Source organism: Camelina sativa, chromosome 9, assembly GCF_000633955.1.
Source record: "Camelina sativa cultivar DH55 chromosome 9, Cs, whole genome shotgun sequence".
In the NCBI taxonomy this organism is placed as follows: Eukaryota; Viridiplantae; Streptophyta; class Magnoliopsida; order Brassicales; family Brassicaceae; genus Camelina; species Camelina sativa.
The window spans coordinates 2,653,861-2,666,497 of NC_025693.1; the positions used below are offsets into that span (position 1 = coordinate 2,653,861).

General features: G+C 40.0%; 2 protein-coding genes across 2 annotated transcripts; both read right to left on the bottom strand.

Moving 5' to 3' along the window:
* On the bottom strand, window positions 866-1,616 carry LOC109126339. The gene is made up of 2 exons (XM_019229841.1): window positions 1,573-1,616; window positions 866-1,505 (listed from the first exon to the last, which is right to left on the bottom strand). Exons 1-2 carry the CDS (start codon window positions 1,614-1,616, stop codon window positions 866-868), a joined length of 684 nt encoding a protein of 227 aa, XP_019085386.1.
* Window positions 5,209-11,597, bottom strand: LOC104714941. Its single transcript, XM_019229842.1, has 4 exons — window positions 11,402-11,597; window positions 6,209-6,575; window positions 5,350-6,136; window positions 5,209-5,295 (listed from the first exon to the last, which is right to left on the bottom strand). The coding sequence occupies exons 1-4, from the start codon at window positions 11,595-11,597 to the stop codon at window positions 5,209-5,211; spliced, it is 1,437 nt and encodes a 478-aa protein (XP_019085387.1).

Below are 12,637 nucleotides of genomic sequence, written 5' to 3' on the forward strand. Positions count from 1 at the left end.
AAATGGCTTGGTCTGCAGATCAACCAAGTGGTGTGCGAAAACAGCTCCAAAGTTAAGGAGCATAGGGTCACGACGCTCACCAATGGACATGGAAGGAATCATGTTGCCAACACCACAACTCAAAAAGTATAGCTCTGCAGCTCTCATCTTGTTAGGCTCCATCTTGCACTGAAAAGTGGTAGCAACAGCTCTAAGAACATATCTGAGTACAGGATGGCGGACCTCTGATTGAAGCATCTTCTTGGAGTTATACGCACCAAGTCCTATGTAAGACCACAAAAGAGAGAGGTCCTCATATTGCTTGGGCAAAGCAACCTTCTGATAATAACGAGTCCAACGAAACACATCACACAAATGAGCAAAATCGATATCATAAGGCATTCCGTTGATGAAGAAATGCAATTCACCCCCAAATGCATCTGGTGCTTGCTCATTTCTGTAAGTAATCCTAACTGATGCCATGAACTGCCGCACTAAATCCGGGTACAAATCATACTGTCTAGTACATACCGTTCCTAAACTCATCCTATCAATCAAATCCAAGACCTCATCATGAATTCCCAACCTACGAAGAATGACAGGGTCAACAAACCTTGTAGGCTCAATCTCAACTTCCAACCATGCATTGTAAAGCATTGTTTCATAATATCCCCAAACTCCCACTGGTCTATTGATGAATTCAGGCTTGCTAAGCTCAGGAAGCTTGTGTTTAGGCCATTCTCTCTCTGTTGGAATTGGTACACCTTCCTCTTTTGGCCATGGGAACCTTGATGGAATGGGAGATGGAAGAGAGAGATCAGGTAAGGTTGTGGTACACCTCCCACTCAGCGCTTGTTTTAAGTCATTAGCTTGACTTGGCAGCGGATTAGGCAGAGGGTGCATCATCCAAACGCACAATGTGTCCGTCTGGTATCTCAGCTTTTGCCCAATAGTGTTTCACCCTTTGGCCATTAACAGTGAATCTTTCTCCTTTGGAGTTCAACAGCACAATAGCTCCATATGGTCTGACTTCTTGAACAGTAAAAGGACCAGACCAGCGGGAACGCAGCTTTCCAGGAAACAGCTTCAAGCGGGAATTGTAAAGGAGTACCTGGTCATTTGGCTCAAAGTGTCTGGAGATGATCTTCTTATCATGATAAGCCTTGGTCCTTTCCTTGTATAGCTTAGAATTCTCAAATGCATGAAATCTCAGCTCATCTAACTCATTCAACTGCACTAACCTTCTCTCTGAAGCTGTCTTGGCATCAAAATTCATCAACTTAACTGCCCAGGCTGCTTTGTGCTCTAACTCCACTGGTAGATGACAGGCTTTCCCATAAAGCAGATGGAAAGGAGTAGTGCCAAGTGGTGTTTTATAAGCAGTTCTATATGCCCAAAGTGCATCATCAAGCTTCATAGCCCAATCTTTCCTTGTAACACCCACTGTTTTCTCTAAGATCTCCTTAATCTGCCTGTTGGAAACCTCAACTTGTCCACTAGTTTGAGGATGATATGGACTAGCCACTCTATGTTTNCAAATCCAAGACCTCATCATGAATTCCCAACCTACGAAGAATGACAGGGTCAACAAACCTTGTAGGCTCAATCTCAACTTCCAACCATGCATTGTAAAGCATTGTTTCATAATATCCCCAAACTCCCACTGGTCTATTGATGAATTCAGGCTTGCTAAGCTCAGGAAGCTTGTGTTTAGGCCATTCTCTCTCTGTTGGAATTGGTACACCTTCCTCTTTTGGCCATGGGAACCTTGATGGAATGGGAGATGGAAGAGAGAGATCAGGTAAGGTTGTGGTACACCTCCCACTCAGCGCTTGTTTTAAGTCATTAGCTTGACTTGGCAGCGGATTAGGCAGAGGGTGCATCATCCAAACGCACAATGTGTCCGTCTGGTATCTCAGCTTTTGCCCAATAGTGTTTCACCCTTTGGCCATTAACAGTGAATCTTTCTCCTTTGGAGTTCAACAGCACAATAGCTCCATATGGTCTGACTTCTTGAACAGTAAAAGGACCAGACCAGCGGGAACGCAGCTTTCCAGGAAACAGCTTCAAGCGGGAATTGTAAAGGAGTACCTGGTCATTTGGCTCAAAGTGTCTGGAGATGATCTTCTTATCATGATAAGCCTTGGTCCTCTCCTTGTACAGCTTGGAATTCTCAAATGCATGAAATCTCAGCTCATCCAACTCATTCAACTGCACTAACCTTCTCTCTGAAGCTGTCTTGGCATCAAAATTCATCAACTTAACTGCCCAGGCTGCTTTGTGCTCTAACTCCACTGGAAGATGACAGGCTTTCCCATAAAGCAGATGGAAAGGAGTAGTGCCAAGTGGTGTTTTATAAGCAGTCCTATATGCCCAAAGTGCATCATCAAGCTTCATAGCCCAATCTTTTCTTGTAACACCCACTGTTTTCTCTAGAATCTCCTTAATCTGCCTGTTGGAAACTTCAACTTGTCCACTGGTCTGAGGATGATATGGGCTAGCTACTCTATGTTGAACACCATACTTTTTCAGCAGCTTCTCAAACACTTTATTGATAAAGTGCTTACCTCCATCACTGATGACAATTCTAGGAACTCCAAACCTTGGAAAGATAATGGTCTTAAACAGCTTAAGAACCACAGCAGAATCATTGGTTGGACTTGCAATTGCTTCAACCCACTTGGAGACATAGTCAACAGCCACTAAGATGTATTCATTCTTGTAAGAGGAAGGGAATGGTCCCATAAAGTCAATGCCCCAGCAATCAAAAACTTCAACCTCAAGGATAAAGTTTTGTGGCATCTCATGCCTCTTACTAATCTGACCTTTCCGCTGACAAGCATCACATCTGGAAACAAACTCATTAGCATCCTTGAACATTGTTGGCCACCAAAACCCAGCTTGTAGAACCTTAGACACTGTCTTGAAAGTAGCAAAGTGTCCAGCATAATCTGATCCATGACAGTGAAAAAGAACATCAGGAACTTCTGTCTCAGCTAGACATCTTCTGTAAACACCATCACTGCAATGCTTATACAGATAAGGCTCATCCCAATAATATCTCCTTAGCTCTCTCAAGAACCTCTTCTTATGATAGCCTGTGAATTGATCAGGTTCTACCTCTGCAGCAAGATAATTGGCAATATCAGCATACCAAGGTTGATTGGAGCTAGCCACAGCAGCTAAATCTCCATCATTCGACCAATCTGATTCGGGAAACAAAGGGTGTCGATCGATGCCAGTATGGTGTCGATCGACACCACATGCATCCGAAGACAAACTCTTGAAATCATCAGTCCGAAACCCAGTTTCAACAAGGTACACATGCTCCTCAGGTAGACAATCACGAATTGGGACATCATCATCAATCCTAATCCTGGACAAGTGATCAGCAACACCATTCTCTATCCCCTTCTTATCCCTCACTTCAATGTCAAACTCTTGTAGAAGAAGGATCCATCTCAAAAGTCTAGGCTTAGCATCCTTCTTCTGCATCAAGTACCTTAATGCAGCATGATCAGTATGAACAATGACTTTTGAACCAACCAGATAAGATCTAAACTTCTCAAAAGCAAACACCACAGCCAACAACTCCTTCTCTGTTGTTGCATAACTTCTTTGTACCTCATCAAGTGTCCTGCTTGCATAGTAGATTGCATGAAGTTTCTTATCTTTTCTTTGTCCCAGCACTGCTCCCACTGCAAAGTCACTAGCATCACACATTACTTCAAAAGGAAGATCCCAATCTGGTGGCTGAACAATAGGTGCACTCACAAGCTCCTACTTAATCCTCTCAAAGGCCATGCGACATTCATCCGTGAATTCAAACTTGACATCTTTGCACAACAAAGCAGAAAGTGGTCTTGCTATCTTGCTGAAATCTTTGATAAATCGCCTATAGAACCCTGCATGTCCAAGAAAGCTCCTCACTGCCTTCACATTCTCTGGTAGTTGAAGACTTGTCATCACCTCTATCTTAGCGCGGTCAACTTCTATTCCAGCTTCTGAAACCCTGTGGCCAAGCACTATGCCATCTCTAACCATAAAATGACATTTTTCCCAGTTAAGTACCAAATGCTTCTCTTCACACCTTGCTAGCACCTTACAGAGATTATCCAAACAGCTTTTGAATGAAGACCCATAAACTGAGAAATCATCCATGAAAACCTCCATATAATCCTCAATCATATCAGTGAAGATTGACATCATGCATCTCTGAAATGTTGCAGGAGCATTACAGAGACCAAAAGGCATTCTGCGGTAAGCGAAGGTACCATAGGGACAAGTGAAAGTGGTCTTCTCTTGGTCATCAGGATGAATAGGAATCTGGAAAAAGCCTGAGTAACCATCCAAAAAGCAGTAGTATGGATGATTAGCTAACCTCTCCAACATCTGGTCAATGAAAGGAAGTGCGAAGTGATCTTTCCTTGTTGCAGCATTCAACTTCTTGTAGTCTATGCACATCCGATGACCAGTAATTGTCCTTGTAGGGATCAGCTCATTCTTGTCATTCTTCACCACTGTGACACCACCCTTCTTAGGAACAACATGTACCGGACTAACCCAATTGCTGTCAGATATTGGATAGATGATCCCAGCATTCAGCAGCTTCATGATCTCTTTCTTTACAACATCTTGCAGATTCGGATTCAGCCTCCTCTGATGCTCAATGGATGTCTTAGCTCCTTCCTCAAGATGAATCCTATGCATACACAAGTCTGGAGAGATTCCTGCAATATCATCAAGAGAATAGCCAAGAGCTTTGCGAAACTTGTGCAGCTTGCTTAGCAGTAAAGTGAGCTCTGCATTGTTTAAGGAAGCACTAACAATAACAGGATAAGAAGAGTTCTCACCTAGATATGCATACTTTAAACCTGCAGGAAGTGGCTTGAGATCAACTTTTGGAGCTTTTTCAAGACTCCAATCAGAAACCTTTGCAGCTTGTGAAGAAGTACTAACCAATTCTTCTTGTGCAACCAGCTTCTTCACTTGTTCATTAGCATCAAGCAGTTTGACATACCCAGCAGCAAAGTCATCTAGATGCTCAGCTTCTTCAGTAGAAGCAACCAATGCTCTCTCTAAAGGATCCTCAGGATGCAGCTCCTGGAATATCTCCTCAGCCAGATTAGACAATGTGTCTACATAGAATGTCTGGCCATCAATGGTAGGCCTCTTAACCAGCTTCTCCATGTCAAAACGCATTTGTAAATCACCAATGTTGAGACCAATCTAACCCTTCTTGACATCAATTATAGCTCCAGCAGTAGCTAAGAATGATCGTCCCAGAATAAGAGGGTCCTTGGGTTCCTCCTCATACTTTAACACCACAAAATCAGTAGGTATCAAGCACTCACCAATCTTAATTGGAACATCTTCAAGAACACCATCTGGAATGCGAACAGACCGGTCAGCAAGGATGAGAGTGAGCTTAGTAGGCTGGAAGTCTGTCATTCCCAGGCTGAGTGCTACTGATCTTGGCATAAGGTTGACACTAGAACCAAGATCACACAAAGATCTAGCAAATCTGTCAGTGAAGATAGTGCAGTCAAGAACAAAGCTCCCTAGATCAGGAAGTTTTTTTGGGATCTTGTTCTGAATGATGGCACTGACTTGGGCTGATATCATCATAACTCCTTGCTCAGCATTAAAATCCTTGGTTACCATCCTCTTGACATATCTCCTAAGCATTGGAGAAGTCTTAACAGCATCAACCAAAGGCAACTCAAGAATAAGCTTATCCATCATGGCTTTGCACTTAGCATCATCTAGCTCTTGTTTAGACTTCCTTGGATTCTTGGGGAATGGAACCTTAGGTGTGTAAACTCTTTCTGCAACTGGAGTAGGAGACCTCACATTCGCAGTTTCTGTCCATGGTTGGCGTTGATCGATGCCACCTGGTTGGTGTCGATCGACGCTTTGTTCTGGGATTTTGTCCGAAACTTCGCATGGTTTGGGTGTCGACCGATGCCCATGTGTGTCGGTCGATACTGGCTCGGCAGAAACATCCTCTTCGTCGTCTATATCAATCAACTCCTGTAGATCATCAGTTTGATTCTTCTGGGGTATAGGATGGAGTTGTTTGCCACTTCTCAAAGTCACTGCATTGCAAGAATGTTTAGGATTTGATTCAGTTCTTGAAGGGAGATAACCTTCTTGCCTTTTTACAGACCCAGCAGTCTGCGCAACCTGACTTTCCAGCTTCTTGACATGGATGTTCAAAGCTTCAAACTTCCCATTAAGATCAGTGTAGACGTTATCCAGCTTCCCATTGAAAGTCACTGTCATCTGCTCTTGGCCTTGCAAAAGCTGCTCAAGCATAGCTTCCATCTTACTAGTTTCAGCTGACTTAGGAGGTGGAGACTGATATGAGTTGTTGCCATAAGTCCTTGTGAATCCACTGTTTTGTTGCTGCTTCTGATATTCAGGTTTGGGTGTGAAACCAGAAGAGTTGCCCTGAAAGTTACTGCGCTGGCTGTTTCCACTGTAAGGCCTACTACCTTGCTGATTTCCAAACCTCTGCCCCTGATTCCCATAGACATAGTGAACCTCTTCTTCCTCATAATTTCCTTGATCAGATTCTGGCTCATATGTCTCAACTTCATCAGCAAAATGAACAGATTTCTTACCCACAAGGAGATTATGCACAGAATCCAGCTTAGCATTAACAGAAGCTAACTGGTGTAAGTCATATCCTCCATGTAATCTCTTCCTTTCAGCATCTGCTCTCTTAGTACTATTGCTAGCAGCTAAGTTCTCAATCAACAATTCAGCATCTTCTGGCATTCTTGTCTTGAAATTCCCATGACTTGCAGCATCTAAAGCCAACTGATACTCCCAGTCACACCCTCTGAAGAAGATACTTAGCAATTGAACCCTTGAGAAACCATGGTGTGGACAGTCCCTTTGGTAAGCCTTGAATCTCACCCAAGCTGCTTTGAAGGCTTCATCTGGTCTTTGCTTGAAAGAAGACAGCTTGATTCTCAACTCATCTGACATTGCATCATCATAGAAGTGGTTGAGGAAGGCCACCTTGACATCACGCCAGCTTGTCAATGATCCAGCAGGCAGCTGTTTCAAACATTGAGATGCCTCTCCTGCAAGTGAGTAGGGGAAGAGTTTGCAAAAGATGTAGTTNTTTCAGCATCTGCTCTCTTAGTACTATTGCTAGCAGCTAAGTTCTCAATTAACAATTCAGCATCTTCAGGCATCCTTGTTTTGAAATTCCCATGACTTGCAGCATCTAAAGCCAACTGATACTCCCAGTCACACCCTCTGAAGAAGATACTTAGCAATTGAACCCTTGAGAAACCATGGTGTGGACAGTCCCTTTGGTAAGCCTTGAATCTCACCCAAGCTGCTTTGAAGGCTTCATCTGGTCTTTGCTTGAAAGAAGACAGCTTGATTCTCAACTCATCTGACATTGCATCATCATAGAAGTGGTTGAGGAAGGCCACCTTGACATCACGCCAGCTTGTCAATGATCCAGCAGGCAGCTGTTTCTACCACTGAGATGCCTCTCCCGCAAGTGAGTAAGGGAAGAGTTTGCAGAAGATGTAGTCCTCAGTCACCCCATTAGCCTTGATGCTAGTCACCAGATCCTCAAAATGCTCAATGTGATCCAAGGGCTTCTCATTGGGCAAAGCAGAGAAAGGTCTCTGCCCAACTAGTTGAAAGTATGCAGGTTTCAACTCAAAATCATTCCTCTGAAAAGGGGGAGGAACAATAGCAGACCGGTTCTCATACACCAGATCAGCCCGATTGTAATCAGCAATAGTCCTGATCAGATCCCGGTTGTTCTCCTGTCGTCGAACTGGGTTCTGTACGTGGTAGGCAGCTCCATGCATATCTGCAGGTTGGTGTCGATCGATGCCACCTGGTTGGTGTCGATCGACACCAAGATCTGGATCATCAACGACACCACCTTGCTGGTTCACAACAGCCTGTTCGTTGACAACAGGTTCAGGAATCACGTTTCCTTCTGCATCAAGCTTTTGGCCCTGCTCATTGCGCAAGTGGCCCTCTTGATCCCTCAAAACACCAGCCTCATCACGCATCAGAATGATCGTATTAACCATCTTCAGAGATTTAGCTGCTTTTCTGTTCTCACGTTCAAGTTTTCCCAACTCTTTGTTTGACAAATTCACAGTAGGACCAGATTTGTTGCTCCTTGTGTGAGGTCTAGGAGGCATGCACCTGAAACACCAAAGAGAAGAAAAACAAAAACGTGTAAGTAGAAAATAAAAAGAAAAGTTTAGACGAAATTAAAAACTTAAATCTAATGGTGGATCAGAGAGTCCCCGGCAACGGCGCCAAAATTTGATAAGCTCAAATTAATCCCTAGAGCTACTCTCTCAAACAAGAGATCACTGCAGTACTTAGGGGTCGAATCCACAGAGACTCAAGATCAAACACAATAGATTGTAAAGTTTTGTAAATTACGCTAAACAAGTTAAATTGAATTAAAATTAAAGCAATGCAAATATTTAAAAGAAAGTGTTGTAAATCCAGAAAATCAAAAGAGTTAAGCCTAGGGAATTTCTCAGAAAATTATGAAATATTAAATCAATAAAATAATTAAGGTTCAAGCAATTAAGAACAGATCTAGAACTCTAAACACTTTTGTAAAATAAATCAGTTCTCACTGCAAATATTATCTAAATTTAAAACCAGAAATCCAAATCTCTTTGTAAAATTCTAGGTAATAAATCAGCTTTAAAAACAGGTTTAGATAAGTTCACAGAATTATTAATTCAAATCTCATTGTAAGAAACAATTCTGCTCATCAATGGTTTAATCAGGAAAACAATTATATTGTCATATCAATTTATTTCCCTAAGATAACAATTCTAGGTGATCAATCAAGAATTATTGTGAAGAACAACCAAGGATGAAGATCATAAAAGATTAAGAACTCTAAAAATCTCAGATCTAATAAATCATAAAAACCCTATGAAAAACTCTAAACTTAACAAGCAAATTATTCAGACATGTTAAATAAAGCACAAATCATAATTCTGAATAACATGCAATAGATATTAAAAGTAAAAGAGGGACTTCAAGAAATCTTCTCTCTACAAAGAATTCAGATCTATCTCTCCCAAAAGCTCTCAATATCCTTCTCTCAAAAACTGCTAGAAAATAACTTAAGGGTTTCTAAAACCCAAAAACAATATATATACATCCTAAAATACGTCCAGGGGTTTATGTTGCAATTAGAGAAGACTTTGGGCAAATTTGTAAAACTTCCAAATTTGTTGTTCTCTCGTCGGGTAAACATGAGTGTCGATCGGTGCTCCTTTGTGTGGTGTCGATCGATGCTAGTATCCTGATCCGACTCCAACTTGATTTCCTTCGGTAAAGTGCTCCAAAATGATCCAAATTGTTCCATATTGCTCCATCCGTGTCAAACTCCTAAATAACCTGTACAGACTCAAAAATAACCTAGAAACAAATCAAAAGATTCAAAAAGTACACTTATATCATGGTTAAAAACCGTAAAAACCATGATATATCAGCGGTCTAGCGGTTTAAGTTTGTTAAGTTGATACTACATACTTTATTTAACGTTTCAGTAGACAAATGAATAAATAGAATAAAATAAATTTAAATAGAATACCAAACGGAACAACCAGATCTATTGGGTTGGCATTAGAATGATTCTGGAATCTATACGGTTAAATCGGGTTACTGGTTAGCAACTCACCTGGAAGATTATGGAAACCAAGATGGTGTGCCTTTAATTCATCATGATCTGAAGACTGCAATGTGGAAAACCAAGACTGCTCCGAAATTAAAACATTTTCTCTGGAGAATCCTAACAAATGCTTTGGCAGTGAGAGTTGAACTAACTCGTCGCCGGATAACAAATAACTCCATTTGTCCAAGATGTTTACAGGCTGAAGAATCTATTTCGCACTTTCTGTTCGAATGCCAACATGCACGAGACCTCTGGCAGACACAACAAGCTCTTTATACCGAGATGTATGCACAAGATTACTCTATGGCTGAGAGGATAAAGATTATTATCAACCGCCACAATAAGGATGAGTATACAAAGCTGGAACGACAACTTCCATTTTGGTTGCTATGGAGATTATGGAAAAGTAGAAATATGTGGCTGTACCAACAAAAAGTCTACAGTTGGCAAGAGGATTTTCAGTTTGCGCTAAAAGAAGCAATGGATTGGGTGGACATATGGTCTTTAGAACAGACAACTCAAAGTTCAAGAGGACAGAATGCAAGATCACAACCCTCACAATGGAGAAAACCACAAGAAGGATTCATTAAATGCAATGTGGACTGCAAATTTGGTCAGAATGAAACAGCTTCACAAGCAGGCTGGATACTTAGAGATTCATAAGGTTTTTATATAAATGCAGGATGCAGCATAGGATCGAGATGCCATGCACCAATAGAAGCAGAACTTCAAGCGCTTGTTATAGCAATAAAGGAGACATTGAGACAAGGATTCACACGGATAATTTTCGAAGGTGATAATCTCAAAGTCATGAGATTAATAAACGGCGAACAACAAAGTTTTAGATGGCACACATGGGTAAGAGAAATTAACCATCTCAAGCAGAATTTTGAAGAAGTCAAGTTTCAATGGACAAGGCGCAATAACAACAAAGCAGATCTATTAGCCAAATCAATTTTTCAAAATCATTTGACTTATATTTCTCATTCTTATGCTCCAAGTTTCCTTGTAAACATCCTCCATGAGGATCACTGTCCAAATTAATCAATGCAAGCAGCTGTTTAAAAAAAAAAAAAAAAGAATACCAAACGGTAAGAGATACATAATGGAGAGAGATATTCCCTACATTATATGAGGTTAGTATTAATTGCATGCATGAAAATTCAAAAGTAAACCGGTAAAAAATAGAGAGTGGAGATACTAACCTATATAATCCCTTTACTATTAGGAAAATAAGTTCACACTACTATTTCTTTTAGTTTTAAGACACCACTTATAGAGTCCAATACATAAGTAAGTAACATTGCTTTATTATGTTATGTTACGTTCAATCCACTTTACAAATTGAGCATTTTGTTATAGATTTTATCTTCATCATATATAAAATCTGATAACCACTGTCACAAACACGTACTCTCTTCTTCTTCTCCCGTACGTAATTGTTCAAATTGTATCTTTTTATGTTTATAAATCAAAATTGGAGATGAGTCTATGTAAATCTCAGAGTGACTATATATCAAAATATATAGTAACAACTCACGATCAATGAATATTGAGCAACAAAATGAGTAAAAAAATAAGCTTTTATTAAAACATAACAATCATAACACGGTACATATGACATATCACATGAAACCTAGCTAGTATTGTTATTCTTCTTATTAAATCATAAAATAGAAACCCATAAATATTAATGGCTACATAATAAAATCACTCATTTGTTACGCAGGTTTCGAAAATAGCCTTTCGGGTTGCTTTCGAAAACATCCCTGAAAATTCGAGCATCCTTTCCTGGTGCCTTCATGGTCTTCCTCTCAAGGCTAGAGCCCATTCCGGAGAAGAAACCGACAACAGTTCCGACGAAACCTATGACCGCCACCCCGATTCGAAGAAATGTCAACATGTCTTCTTTGTAGCCCATTTTGATAGATTCTGTATTTGATTGTCACAATTTTCAGATTTTATTTTACTTTTGGAGAGGGAGTGAGTGTTACATGTGATTTTTATAGCTGTAGATGTGATGTCAAACGATTTTTAGAAGATATAAATAAAACTCCAGTGCAATTTACTAGGAGGAGATCTTAAATTACGATTGTGTATTATAGTATTTGATGGTACAGTTTGCAGTTGATTTGGAATTTCTAGGGACGAATAGTTCATACACAAATTTCAATGGGGAAATGAGACAAATTTTAACATACTTGATCTATTATTTATTTTTCCAAAGGCAATGAATTTAGTTATATTTGAATTCAATGATCAGGCAATGATACAAGATGAAACTATACGAGAATTTTGTCCTCTTTTTTGTTTCTTCTCTATGTGATGATGCCATGATGGTATGATGATGATAGCATGATAGTAGCATGATAATGATGTTATAATGATATGACAAAATAAATTTTCAAAATTGCAAAAAAAAAAAAAATATATATATATAAACTGAAATCCTGGGAACTTATGTTTCACCTTTAAAACCTCAACTACAAGTCTAAAAACCTACTCATGAGGACAGTAATATTGGTACGTGCATGTCAACTAGGAGGAATCTAGGATACATATTGGGACAGTAATATTGGTACGTGAATAATAGGTTGAGACTTGAGAATCTGAGATTGGTCTGTCTCGTTCTTTTGTGCCTTGTAAAACTGATTTAAAGTTTATATAAACATATTAAAACATAAATTGGTGTTTGAAAAAACTGAAACTCTCTATTCTTTCTTTATTAAGTTTATTTTGAAAACTTTTTTTCTTTATTTATCGTTTGTCTCTTTTGTCTCTTATCTGAATTTTCTGCTTTTGTTTGGCTCAGTCTGTAAAAGCCTTTCAGATGTGATGTCTTTTAGTTTCTGTCGGGGCCTGTGGGAACATTGTGGCATTATTTTTATACGAAACTAGATCAATATTGCCGTCCAATATTAGATTGTAAACGATCGTGATGAGAGCAATATACACATCACA

What these genes read in the sequence shown, in the direction of transcription:
- LOC109126339 (XM_019229841.1), bottom strand. Translation starts at nt 1,616, where the DNA reads ATGCTTTACAATGCATGGTTGGAAGTTGAGATTGAGCCTACAAG.
- LOC104714941 (XM_019229842.1), bottom strand. Translation starts at nt 11,597, where the DNA reads ATGGGCTACAAAGAAGACATGTTGACATTTCTTCGAATCGGGGTGGCG. An exon ending in AGGCTATTTTCGAAACCTGC is followed by an intron (nt 6,576 to 11,401) that starts GTAACAAATGAG and finishes TTGCTGATGAAG; the next exon opens with TTGAGACATATGAGCCAGAA. An exon ending in CAGATGGTGTTCTTGAAGAT is followed by an intron (nt 5,296 to 5,349) that starts GTTCCAATTAAG and finishes GTGGTGTTAAAG; the next exon opens with TATGAGGAGGAACCCAAGGA.